We start from the raw sequence: 13,453 nt of genomic DNA on the forward strand, positions 1-13,453 counted from the left end.
TCGGCCACTGGGACGTGCCCGGTTCCCTTTTGAGGGAGAGGACCTCATGGGGAGAAATGATGAGACCTGGAGGAAATGAAGTGGAAAGAACCAAGCCGAGTTCAAAGGCGTGATGAGCAGCAAGCTGCTCTGGCGGCCGCGGGGAGCTGGGCAGAGGCGTGGGGGGCGAGACCGCGCTGGCAGAGGGCCTGCGGTGGGAGCCGCGCGGCTCAGCTCCCGCCTCCCCGGAAAGGGATGTTTTTCTGCGAAGAAAGATCTTTGCAAAGCAAGTCTAGGAGGAACCCCAGAGTGTAGAGTCCCCGGCTCGGGACTCAGGCCTTCCCTGCCAGGCCTTGGCACGTTTCCTGCCCACCCGGGTCTCGGTGTCCCTGTCCCTAAGACAGTGCCAATGAGGATACTGAGCCCTGAGGGGTGCCAGGGGGGCAGGACGCGCGTTTGCTTGGAAGCTCCAGGCACAACGAGGGCTTCGTGCAGCTGCTTCCTGAAACCGGGGACCACTGCTGGACGTACAGGACGGGTGGAGGGCCTGGGATGGGGCGGAAGGGGGAGGGCTGCTCCGGGAGCCTGGCACGAGCCCAAGTGAATCCCCGGGGGGCCAGGTGGGGTCTGCCCAGCGCCCGGCCGTGGAGACACAGAGGGAGACTCCGGCAGGACTTAGCACTGCCCCGCGGGAGGCTGGACGGGAGGGGCCCCAGCTTCGCTCCCTGGGCGGGGAGAACCCGCCCCCGGGGCCACCCACCCGGCGGCTTCCAAGGGGCTGGAAAGGGGCCGGGAAAGACAGAGCGCATCCACTCCCCTATGGGGGGCGGGCGCTGGGCCCCCTCCGGTGCCCGCCACGAATCTGTGCCCCGGTCGGGCACCAGCATCGGTGTCGAGGCCAGCTCTGCCGCTCAGCAGGGTGGACGCCGAGGGCCACCCTGTCCCTGTCCCCCCCCTCCCCTGGCCATGGAGCCGCCGTCGCAGACAATCCCTTGGGGATCGGGCCGTCCCTCCCGCTGACCCCCAGCCTGGCGCCCTGGCCGCAGGAACGCCCACCCGCCTTGCGTGGGGCCGTGCGGTCCCCCGTGGGGGCCGGGGCTGCTGAGGCCGCTGTGCGGGAAGGGCCGCCGGCCCCCACCCAGGCCGCCTCGGCGAGCGTCTGCTCAGCAGCCCCTCGGGCCCGCCGGCCTCCCCTTGAAGTCTGAGTGTTCAAACGGCACCCAGGGAACCCCCCGAGAGTCCCCACGGAGAAGGCGTGCCGGGGGAGGCAAGCCGCCCTGACGTGCGCCGGCGAGGGGCGCCGGGCGGGCCGAGGCCCTTACCTCCGGGCTGCAGGGTCCAGGGCAGCAGCAGCAGGCCGAGCAGCCGGGCGGGGCGCGGCAGGCTGCCCTGGTGCCCGCTCTCCATGCTGGCGCCGCGGCCTCCTTCCTCTTCGGCTCGCAGGAGGGGACAGCTGTGCGGCCACAGTTCCCCTTGGCTTCCCTGAGGCTCCTCCCTGCCGCGCCTCTGCTTCCTCCAGGCCCGTCCGGCCGCCTCCTCGAGAAGGCCCAGGCCTTGCCCTCAGACGGGGGAACAGCTCCCGAAGGGTGGGCCGGGGGGGCTGGACGCCCACTCCCAGGGCGCGCCGCCAGGGAAGAGCTGGGAGGGGCCCAGCCACGGAATCCACAGCCTGGGCTGCCCACCCCGGGAGCCTGGGCTTCAGCCCCCAGGAGCCTGTGCTGCACCCCCCCAGGAGTCTGGGCTGCCCCCCCCAGAAACCTGGGCTTCACCCCCCCCGGGAGCCTGGGCTTCACACCCCACCTGCTGGGAGCCCTGGGCTTCACCCCACCAGGAGCCTGTGCTGCACCCCCCTCCAGGGAGCCTGGGCTGCACCCCCCCACCCAGGAGCCTGTGCTGCACCTCCCCGGAGCCTGGGCTGCATTCCCCTCCCCGGGAGCCTGGGCTGCATTCCCCTCCCCGGAGCCTGAGCTGCACCCCTCCCCGGAGCCTGGGCTGGGGGGGTCAGCGCAGAGGGCCTTGGGGATGCGGGATGGGGACGCAGAGGGCCCAGAAGCTCTCTGGGTCTCTGGGTCTTGGTCCAGCTCGTCACTCCGGCAAGTTCAAATGCCTGCTCTCACACACGTCCCTCAAGGTACCCTGGGCGCCTCTGGACGGTGAGCTTGCCCAGGGCTCCGTATTTCTGGGGTGGAGCGTGCAGGGGGGAGGGGAGGGGCTGACGTGGGAAGCCGTGGGGGGCAGCCCCAGAGAACTCCAGGTGCCTCCTGGACCAAGGGACGGACTGGGTGGCCTCAGTCCCACACAGAGCCGGGGCACCCCCGTCGAGGGCTGGCCCTCCTGGACCCGCCCCCCCCGGGAGCACCAGGGGCCGCTTCCCAAGCTGCTCGCACCAGGGCCCCTTCCGCCCTTCTCAGGGCTGTACTTGTCCCTGCCACCTGAGCCCCTCTCTGCCAGGTGGGGTACCGGTGTCTGGCGTGGCCGAGGGCAGGGGTCGGGGCGGGGGAACGAGCCACACTGGCCCACAGAGGACGTTGGTGGCGCCTGAAAAGGCACTGACGCCCGACATCCATTTCCCCATCAGCGCAGCCACCTTTGAGAGAAGTATTATTAGCCCAAGTTTGCCCAGGAGAAGGCGAGGCCGGGGTCTTCTCCCACTCCCTGCCAACCCTCAAATGCGCCTGGGTGCCCCGTCTGCAGCGCCCCAGTGGTGGCACGCAGGGCCCCACTTCTACCCTTCGCCCCAGCCGCTTGGCGCAGGGGCAGCGACAGCCGCGCTCTTCCCACCAAGCCCCGGCGCCCCAGGAGCGCGGCGAGCCGGGGCGAGGAAGACGAATGCGGAGCAGCCGGTTCCCGCCAGCGCGGGGGCCCCGTGGTATCGACTGTTGATCCATCACAGTGATGCATGCTGGCTCGTGTCACCGCGAGACACAGATAATCTGCTTCACGCTGTTCCGAGATCCTGGGGGGCGCGGGTTGCCGAAGCACCTCGACGCTGCGTGATAGACGCCGCGGTAATACCCGCAGAGAGCATCTTAAAAGCTGCGGGCTGCGCCTCTCGGCGGCTCTGCACGCCTTGGCCTCGGCTCGTGGTGGCGGTGCCAGGCTGCACGGAACACAGAAGCCTGCTCCTCTGCCCCCCGCTCTGCCTCTGCTCCTGCCCCCGGAGCCAGCCCGCGACCGCCGGCCAGTCCACGCTGGCACCCTCTGCCTCTCAGACAGACAGGAGCCCTGGCCCGCCCCGCGGTGCCCCCTGCTCCGTGCCTCGTCCCACCTTGTCGGCCCGGGGCCTCTGACTTGTCATCGGCGTCCCTCTCTCCCTACCTGTACGCAGCACGTGCTTGATCAGCGCGAACGGGTGCCTGGGGGGTGCAGGGCCTCTGCCAGGGTGGCTGCAGAGCTTGGCCTGGCGTCACTCCTGGCACACAGCAGACCCTCAGCAGGCCTGCGGGGCCGAGTGGACTCTGGGCTGGGGTGGGAAGGGAGACCATGCCTCTGCAGGCCCTTGGGACCCCAGAAGAGGCTGCAGATCCTGGAGGGTTCCTGAGCTGCCGGGAGGCACCGGTGGCCATGCGGCCTCCCGGGGAGAGGCGGGATGGACTTGTGCAGAGAGCCAGGCGGGCCGTGATGTCCTCTTGGCCTCCAGCCTGACCCTGATTAGCCCTGGGAAGCCGCATGATGGAAATGAAACCACAGCACATTTGTAAACCTCATTTCATCAAAACTTTCAATCTCCTCTCCAGTAAGACTTTCGCTCAGCCAGCTGCCAGGCTTGGACACCAGCCACTTTTCCTCTCTTGTGCCCTCCCCGGGAAATGCAAAAAGTAGATAAAAGTCCCCAGAGGCTGAAGGGGAAGCACAGGAAACAGAGTTCTGGAGGCACCTCCAGTGGGCAACCTCAGGCTTCAAGGCCTTTGGGCCAGGCCTCCACAGATTACAGGTGAAATCACTGGAGAACAGCACATTTCAGCCACTTACTTCCAGTCATCTATCCATCATTCATTCACCATCCATCCATCATCCCTCCATCATCTACCCATCTACTCATCATCCATCCACCTACCCACCCACCCACCCACCCATCCATCCCTCCTTCCTTCCTTCCATCCATTCATCCACCCATTCTTCCATCCATCCTTCCATCCACCCATCCATCCCATCTGTCCATCATCTCTTCATTTACCCATACACTGATGTACTCATCCACCTATGCATCCATCCATCCATCCATCCACCCACCCATCCAACCACCCATCCATCCATCTTTTTATTTATCCACTCACCCATCCACCCATCAATCCATCCATATCCATTCAGTCATCCATCCACCCATGTACTCATCCACCCATGCACCCATACATCCATCCATCCATCCATCATCCACTCATCCATCTATCTATCCATCCACCCACCTTCCATCCATCTTTCCATACATCCACCCACCCACGCACCAACCCATCTATCCATCACTCATCCACCCATGCACCCATCCACCCTTGTACCCATGTACCCATCCATCCATCCATCCATCCATCCATCCATCCATCCATCCATTCATCCATCCATCCACCAGCCAGCCAGCCTCCCATCTGTCACATCCATCTATCCATTCAAATTTTGCCAGCTGTCTGCTCTGGGCTGGGCACTGGCCTCAGCAGAAGCCTGCAGAGGCCAAAAGGCCCCGGCCTCGAGAAGCCCATGCCCAGTAGGGGAATATGACAATCCCAGAACAATGCAGTGACAACACAGGTGGCACTTCAAAGCAGTTTCTCAATGGCAGATAGGAGGTTTTAATCTCCTAACTAATTTAGCCTTCACCGCAGCCCTATGTGGGGGTACTATGAGCACTTTCTTTTTACAGATGAGGCACAGAGAAGTTATCGCCACTTGCCCGACTTGTCTTAGCCAAGAAGTGTGTCCAGAGAAGTGGCCAGGAGGGTGGCCCCGGTGTCTGTGTGCCCAGCCAATGCTCCAGCCATCTCGATGGCAGAGTGTGGAGAGCGCAAGGAGGAAGTCAGAGGAAGAAAGGAATTCCTGGGGCGGAAGGAGGAAGCAGTGCCAGGAGGGCTTCGTGGAAGAGGTGACAGCCCAAAAGGGGAAGGCATTTGGCAAGCAAGTGGCATGGGGAGATGGGGAGCGTGGACTTCCCCTGCAGGGCCCAGGCCTCAGCACGTGAAGATTAAAGCTCTCCAAGTCCAATCACAGTTGTTGGCCTCCGTGATCAGTTTAGTTCCATGAGCACCTATTAAGTGCCTACCGGGTGTCTGGTGGCGGCGGTACATGACTTTGTCCTCAAGGTGCCCCCCTCGAGGGTGGGAAACAGACCCCGCAGATAGGATTTCCAAGTGCACAGGCGGCTAGGATCACCAGCTGCTGGGGTTCTGGGTGCCCCTCAGAGCAGCGCTGAGGGCACCTGCACAGGAAGCAGCAGGGCAGAAGTGGGAAGAGGCCCCCGCCTCCCATCCCCGGCCGTGGGAAGTCACTTCCTTCCTCCAGGCTCCAGCAGCAGCAGGAGCGACCAGTCAGAGGGGACGCCTCGTGCCCAGCCTCCCCCGGCCGGGAGCCTAGATCACCAGGGCTCCCGCTCCTCGGGCCCTCGGGGTGCCCTCAGCCCAGGCCCCAGGGGCACATCAAGGGGGTCCTGTCTCCCCCGCCCTCTCTCCTGGCTCCTCCACGTTGGAAAGGGGGGTGTAGGGCAGCCTCCCCACTCTAGGCAGTTTTCCCTCGGGGTCCCCCTCTCCCCAGGTAGCAGCCCTGCATGTGGGGCCCCTCTGGGAGTGGCCCGGCCACCAGCACAGAGGCGAGGCTGGGGGTGGGCTGCAGCTCAGCTGAAGGAGACTTTGGCACCGCGAGCTGACCTGCCCCATGGTGGGCCGGCCGCCTGTCTCGGGAGGGAGGGAGCACTCTCCCCGGGGGGTGGGCAGGCCCCCCAGGTGACGCCTGCCCTGCTGCTGCTGCTGAGAGATTCCTGCCGGGCCGGAAGGCCGAGCCGACTGACCGCCACAGTCCTGCCTCGGTCCCAGCTGCCCTGAATTTTTGTCGCCTCTTAAGCAACTCTTAGCGTCTGGCACCGTTTCTAAAGGCTGACTAGTTTGGTTTCCTGGAAACCTTGGGAGTAGGTGTTATTATCGCTCTTATTTGACAGATGAGGGGCTGAAGTTCAGAGGCCGCGAGAGACCAGCCCAAGATTCCAGAGCAAGGAAAGAGCGGAAGAAGCGTTTGAACGCCCATGACCGTGCTTCTAACCGTGCCACTCCTCCAACGGGGCTGTCATTCTAACTCTCATTTTACAGATTTAGTGATGGAGACAAGGAGCAAATGTCCCGCTCAAGGATGCCAAGCGAATCAGTGGCACACCGGAGCTTTCTCTGTGGCACGTTTGCCCAGAGTTAGACAAGAGTCCCTGCCGAGCTCCACTGGGGGGAATGGGGGGAGGCAGTAAGGGGCTGATGGTTCCCCTCCCCCTGCCAAGTCCCTGCCACACTGAAAATGGTCCCAAAGAGCTGGAAAGCAACAACCACAAAAAGGTGACACGGTTTATTCCACAAACATTTACTCTGTGCCCAGCGTGTGCCAAGGCCTTGTCAAGCTCAGGCACTTGGCACAATGTCTCCCTGGAAGAAGACAAGCACTGGCCAGGGGCTAATCCCGGAGGGCCTGGGTTCAGGCACCAGAGCCACGAAGGTCCTGCTCCAGTGGCACGACCCCCACCTGCAGAGGCCACGCCGGCGGCCACCCCCTGGCCTGTGCCAATGGCGCCACCTGGTGGCGGATAAGGGAATGTTCCCACCTGGGACCCCGTGTCCACTTCTCTACCCACAGCCCCGAGGGGTCCTGGCCAGCCCAGGGGCCGCCACCCAGCAAGGTCAGGGCTTGGGCAGCATGACAGGGTGGCGGGGGGGGAGGCAGGCAGGACCAGGAATGTGGCCGAGAGGGGCCTGGCCCAGTAGAGGGAGGTGGGCCCAGGGTCTGTCCCTTGGCTTTGGACAGTGGGGACAGGGAGCTGCGTCGTCAGCCCCAGACGCTCCCCTAATGGCTTTCCTGCATTGCCCACACCCTCCGGGCCTCCGTCTGTCTAACTCCCAGGCAGGGACCATGTCCGAGCCCGGGCTGGGTCCCCGCTGCCCTGGCCGGTGGCGGGAACTCAGGCTGTGCGTCTGGGGGAAAGGCACCCGCCCCGCAGCAGGCAGGGAGCCCGGGGCCACCCCTGGCCGGAGAAGCTGCAGCTCAGCTCCAGGGCGCAGGCCCCCGGGAGCCTCCTCCCCACAGGCTGCTTCTGCGTGGAGTGCTTCAGGGACCCGCCGGGAACCCATCCCAGCCAGCCCGGTTGCCTGGAAGCCGTAACTGGCGACTTTCCAGGCAGTTCCTCTTCCTTCAGCCAATTAAGGAAACAGTTGGCCTCCCCTGGGGCTCATCATGCATCCCCACGTCACCTGGTTCTAGGACACAGGCGGGTGTGACAGCCACAAAGATTCTGACGGTGGAGGCTGTGGGTCAGAGCAGCTGCCTTTTAATAGGCCTGGGCTCGAACAGGCGAGAAACTGTTCCAAGGCAGACCCCCGGGCAGGAGCCCCCCAGAGGTCTCCCCCTCCCTCCCCCTCCCCTGCAGAGCAAAAGGCCCTGCACCCCTGCCGAGGGGCTGGGGCCTTCCAGGGCCAGAATCTCCGGGGGACGCGCTGGTGGACGGCGCCCAGCTGCCCTTCGCTGAGAGCGGGAAAGAGGGAAGGAGGATGTCGGGCCTGGCTTGACTGCGCCCCGCTTCTCCCAGCCAGTCCCAGCAGGCCGTGGGCAGCCGCCGGAGCACCCTACGGTCCACTCACCCAGAAGCCTCCTCCCCGGGAGGGTCCCCCATGCCGGCCGAGGGGAGAGGAAAGCGTGTGCTGCCTGTTGCCGTGGGACCTGGGCACAAGCGGTTCAGCACCAGCTTTGCTGCCCGCTGCTGCCCCCCTCCCGTCCTCCCGCGCGCCCCGCCAAGGCTGCAGCTCCTTCAGGAGGATGAGCGTGCAGTGCGCAGAGGCCCCCTACCACCAGCCCGCGGCCTGGAGCAGCCAGGGCCCCCCGCTCCTCAACCGCAGCCTCCCCACGCCCCCGGGGATCACTGTTGGGGGGGTGGGGGTGGAAGGCGAGGGCTGGAGAGGAAAAAGGGTCCCACGCCACGTGCCTTTCAGCCTCCCACCCTCCCTCGCAGAAGAGGGAACTTCGGCTCAGAGAAGCGAAGTCACTTTTCCAAGGCCACACAGCCGGCAAGGGGCAGCGCTGGGATTGGACCCACAAGCACTGCCTTGCTGGGCGTTCAGCTTTGGGGGTGCCCGCACTCCCTGCCAGACTGGGAGCTTCCGCGGCCCCTCCTGCCGCTGCAGCCGCCTGGACGCTCTTCCCAGGTGCTCGGTCCCAAGCACATGTGTGTCTCCAATGAATGAACGAACGGATGAATGAACGAAATGAGGCCTGGGGCAGGAGTCCCGGTTCAGACCCTGGGTTAAGGCGTCCCCTTAAAACAGGGGAGAAAAGGGCGTCACGGGGAATTCTTACCAAATCAGTGATCGGGGAATGTGACTTGACTTACAAACTTGCAGAAAGTGGAGGCTGAATCACAGACTCCAGTCCTAAGCAGGAAAGAATTGGCCGAGCGGAATCGTGGAGCAATGGGGAAGGTGGCCGGGGACGTTCCCCCTTCAGTTCCCCGGGGGCTCCCCGACGCTCAGTGCCGAGACCGCAAGGAAAAGCAAGGCTCCCCCTCACTCCCCTCGGTGCAAGGCCCACCCTCCCGTCCCAGACACCACCCCTGGGGGCGCAGGTGGTGAGTCCCAGGGAGCGGGCACGAGGGGACACAGCTTTACTTTGGGGACGGGGGGAAGGGCAGTGGGGATGGGGGATGGAGGGCTGGGAGGGGGTGGGAGGTGGAGGGTGAAGAGGGTAAAGTGGGGATGAGGAGAAGGGGGGCGGGAGCTGGGGCGGCAAAGGGAGAGGGCGTGTGCACAGAGGTTTGGGCGGCAGGTCCCAGAGGGGGCTCTCCCTGGGGCCCCGCAGCCCCGCGCTCCCGCCTGCCCCCTCCTCCCCCGCCCCGCCTGCTTGCCCCTGGGGCAGGAAGCCCTCAGCCTCACCCAGCATCCTGGCCCCCGGGGCTAGCTTCCTCCCAGCTGAAATCCTCTCCCTGGGGCCAGCTCCCAAGCCTTTCTCCCCAGTTTCCCAGCAGGCCTCACCCTTGGCCCACAGAGCAGCCCTGAGCCTCCCGACTGCGGGCTGAGCCGTCCCGGGCCGGCCGGGCCCCTGCCAGGGCTTCCAGACCTTTCCCCATGGGCTCCTCCCACCACCCACATCTCTGGGACAGGTGGTGTCTGACCACAGCCGAGGCCAGCGGGACCAGGGCGCCCGAGAGTCCCCAGCTCTTCTCGGGGTACCCAAGCTGATGGGGTCCACCTGCTGTAGGTTAGCCCTCTGCTGTGCCCCCCGATGCCCCGGGAAGCCTTTCCTTTCCCAGGGGATGTGGGGGCCCCACCCCCACGTGGGTCCTCTTGGCGAGGAAACCGTGACACTGACCAGCGTTTGCAGAGTGTTTCCCACAGCACAAGGCCCTTTGACCCACCGCGCCCCAGTGGCTTGCATCATTGGCTCAGAGTCATTAATAGTCCTTTTTTTTTTTGAGTAGCGGGATCGCGTATGTGGGAAGCTGGTGCTCAACCACTGAGCTACATCCGCTGCCCAAACTTTTGTTTACAAAAGACGTTCTGGGGCCTGGGCTCCGCTGCCCGGGAGGAGGCTCAGCATCCTGGCAGGGAGAGTTCTCTCCACTTTGCGGGGCCCCGCGGGTTCCCTCACACTGTCCTTGTGCTGTGCTCAGGAAAGATCCGGAAAGGGCAAGGCGCCGGCGTCTGCTAAGGCCTAAGGAAATGTCCAGAAACTTTACACCCAGAATCTCACGGCCCATGGGAGGGGGCGCTCATCCCCACTCCACGGGGAAAGAAGCAAAACCGAGAGCAGCGAGCGACATGGGACCCCAGGGCAGGGAGGGGGGCCGGCGGGCTCCAGGCCGCTCTCTTCCGTAAGCCATCTGTTTACAGCCCGAGGAAGCGGGCGTCTGAGCAGGGCCACGTTTGTGTGGCACGAGGCTTACAAAATGTTGGGGCGGGGGGGTCTCATTGAAAATAAACCACTATTACAAAATTGACATGAGGTATGACCCGTGGGTGTTTATTCCCCATTCTTATGGGAATAGAAATCGCCGGTTACAAAGTTTTAAACACTGACAAACAGCACCAACATCAGGCCATTCCGAGAGGGGCCAGGGTGTCGTTATCGGCCATCTGACGGCCGCGGACCAGGGGCTGGACACAAGGACACCTCTTCCACGACATGGGTTTTGTGGTGCCATATTCTACAGAGTGAATAAAGCCTTCCATCAAGTTTCTTTCATCTAGGAGCATGAAGACTCCGCGCGTGTCAGGTTTCCTCATGCAGGGACAAATCTTCAGTGCTCCTTGGATGAGGACACTTGTCACCCAGCTGGCCTTTGAGGTTTCAGGGGCCTCTTATGAGCTTTATGTTATCTTCTTTGATGTCAGTATTTCATGTCAAATCAGCAAGAACTTTCCATCTTTTTCCAGCGTGTTCATTGGATCCACTCTCCTTCCTTCTTCCATGGAATGTTCCTAGAAGCCATCCGCACCCTCGGACGTCCATCTAGCACGTGGGTGTAACATGAACCGCATAAAATATCCCATAATGCCTACTAAACGCTTGCCCAACCGGACGTCCCCCAAAACGTGCATGGCCAGTCCGCCACCACCTGGCTGGAGGGGAAGCAAGAAGGAGGGGAGTCAGAGCAGACAGGGACTTAGCAAACTGAGGCGACATGTCTGACTTTTGCAAACATTACCGAAACACATGGGCACGTGCCCACACTGTGATCACATATGAAAAGCGTCAGTGGCTGGCTTAGCGGATCTCTCCAAGGAGGCGCGTCAGGGACCTCTCCTGGCTCTTGCAGAGAAAGCTCCCGAAGCGGACGCAGCAGCCCCACTCCTGCTAGTTTCTCATGGGAAGGCGCAGCCTTCTGAACCACCCTTCCAGGAAGGGGTGGCCCCTGCTTTCCGGACCCCGAGCCTGCTCTTGGAAGTGAGGTCTGAGTTCAAGGCCCTCCCTGGGTGGGGCCTCGGGCACGTGGCCCAGGCCCCCGAGCCTCACCTTTCTCCTTGGCAAGGAGGGACCGGCTCGTTGCCCTGCGCCCGGGGCTGGCGAGGAGCCTGGACGGCAGGCGGTCCTGGATGTGGAGGGGACTGTCGCTTCTCCCAGGTGAAGCAGCCAGCATCGCGCGCTTCCCGCAGTGGCCCCGAAGTCAGAGTGGGGAGCCCACCTGTCGCCCAGGCCTGGGGAAGAGTGGGGTTTCCGGGGCGGGATCCTGGGCTCTACCTCCAGACAGACTGAGCCCTGCCAGCCCCCGGGCTCCCGCAATCCCCGTCGCCCTGGCCGGGCGCCGGCCCCACACCCTGGGCGCTCTGCCTGGGCACCCAGAAGACCAGCAGGCCTGGCTCTCCTCGCGGGCGTGGGGGCCGGCAGCAGGCTCCTCCTCCGCCCGCGAGAACTCCAGCCCACGCTTTGCCGGCAGCTCAGTCACGCAGGATCCGGCTCCTTCTTCATCCTGGCATCGAATGTCTGTTTGATCAGCTTTTCATCCATTTTCTTAAAATGCGGCGATTTGGGGCCGCCCTGAACCCGGGAGAACTACACGTAGGGCAGCCAGGCGACACGTCGACGCGGCCCGCTGGGGGCATGCCCTGCCTCGGCTAGCCCCCTTCTCACCGTGCTGTCCCCCTGCCAGGCAGAGTCACCTGCAGTGGGAATGGAGAAGGGGCTGGGGGGGGGCAGGGTGCAGGAGCTGGGGGAGGGGACAACCCTCCCAACTACATGGCCTCGGGAGGGGAGGGTCTCCCAGGAGGCTGTGACTGGGGGCGAAGGTGGGGGAAGGACGACAGGCAGAAAACACGGAGGAACTACCCCAGTCTTGGTCTTGTCACCCGCTTTTCTAAATCCACAGCCCCCTCCCTCTCCCTTCTCCCGGACAGCTGTGTCACCAGATACACACCCCGTGAAATTGCTGGGAGAAGCAGCGGGTCGCTAGGACTCTCTGCTGCTAAGTGGCGACTCCAGCTCCCCACTCCCCGCCCCTCGCCTCCACCCCTACCCTCACCCCTGCGCCAGGCAAGGGCCGGAGGCAGGAGGGGCGGGCGGGGAGGGGAAGGCTGGGACTGCTTCTCCCCAAAGGGTTTTAGGCTGGCTTCACCATTTCTGCCCTGCAGAAGATGTTGGGTGGAAGACGTGCAAGGCGGACAGCTTCCGCCAGGAGCAGGGGCCGGGGCCAGGGGAGTGGCCAAGGCGGGGGGCTTCCAGGAGGACACAGCTTCCTGCCCTGTTTCTAGAAACTACAAAGCCCTTGTGTTAAGAATTTGACATTTGTTTCTGGATTTCGAAGTATCATTAATAGACATCCAATGTGATTTATGGAAAACACTGAGTATAGGGACTTTTAACAGTAAGCCTTGAATTTGTAACCCGTGACGCCCAAGATTGCCAGCGAGGGGTCAGGGCGGTGGCCTGGGAGCTGTGTTTTCCCTGAAGACATTCCCGAGGGCGACCACGCATCCCACTGCCGTCCTCGTGGGTGGCCCAGCTAGCCTTGTGCCCGCGGGAAGACAAGGCGCCTGCTCGGGTCCCACGTGTGTCCTGGCGGCCGAGCCGCAGGGCGAAGCCACAGGAGCGGGGCAAAGGGGCAGGGGTGGGGCGGAGGGCAGGATGACCGGGAGACCCGGACAGAGGAGGCCGGCTGAGGGCAGGGTGAGGGGCAGCCTTCGGTCTGGGGGTGAGGGCAGAGGACAGTGAGGGGCTACAGGCCACCGGGGAGCACCGAGGCTCCCGCTTGCCTCTGCCCAAAGGGGGTCTTAGAGAATAAGGAAGCCAAGCAAGATCCTTCCAAGGATGGGTTTGCCCTCCCCAGGCTAGGGGAGCAACTCCCAACACCTGAGGCCACGCCACGCGTGACCGAACTTCCAAAGAGACGTAGGAGGAAAATGAAGTGACCTTTTACTCAAAGCCACATGTCCTGGGAAGGAGGAAAGAGAGCACTTACCCATAACCCTGGATCCCCTTTGAAGTGGAGGGACCTGGTTCAAATCCCTGCTCCACCTTTTGACTTGGAGGTAATGACGTCACTTCCCTGAGCCTCGGTTTTGTCATCTGCAAAGAGGGGCTGATAATCCTGCCCTGGACACGTAATAGGATGAAACGAGACCACACACACACACACACACACAAACACACACACACACACACGTGAGGTCCCGGCTGTGCCCAGCTGCTCCCTGACTGCTAATGAGGTACTTGTGGAATACCACTCCCTCCCCTCCCTGGTGCAAGTCCACAAGGATGGAACTGGACATTATTTATTCTAAAAGTCTTACCCAGTAAACTTCACCCTTCCTGGTAT

General features: G+C 63.3%; 1 protein-coding gene across 2 annotated transcripts in view; it reads right to left on the reverse strand.

The window, feature by feature from the left end:
- Positions 1–1,460, reverse strand: part of NFAM1 (NFAT activating protein with ITAM motif 1) — a 34,301-nt gene extending 32,841 nt beyond the window's left edge. For both annotated transcript variants that reach the window (XM_058308874.2, XM_004469540.5), the window contains exon 1: positions 1,302–1,460. In XM_058308874.2, coding sequence (XP_058164857.1) covers positions 1,302–1,386 — 85 coding nt within the window. In that variant the 5' untranslated portion in view covers positions 1,387–1,460. The remainder of the gene's footprint in view (positions 1–1,301) is intronic.
- Positions 1,461–13,453: the final 11,993 nt, after the last annotated feature.

This window comes from Dasypus novemcinctus, chromosome 12 (assembly GCF_030445035.2).
Source record: "Dasypus novemcinctus isolate mDasNov1 chromosome 12, mDasNov1.1.hap2, whole genome shotgun sequence".
Taxonomy (NCBI): Eukaryota; Metazoa; Chordata; class Mammalia; order Cingulata; family Dasypodidae; genus Dasypus; species Dasypus novemcinctus.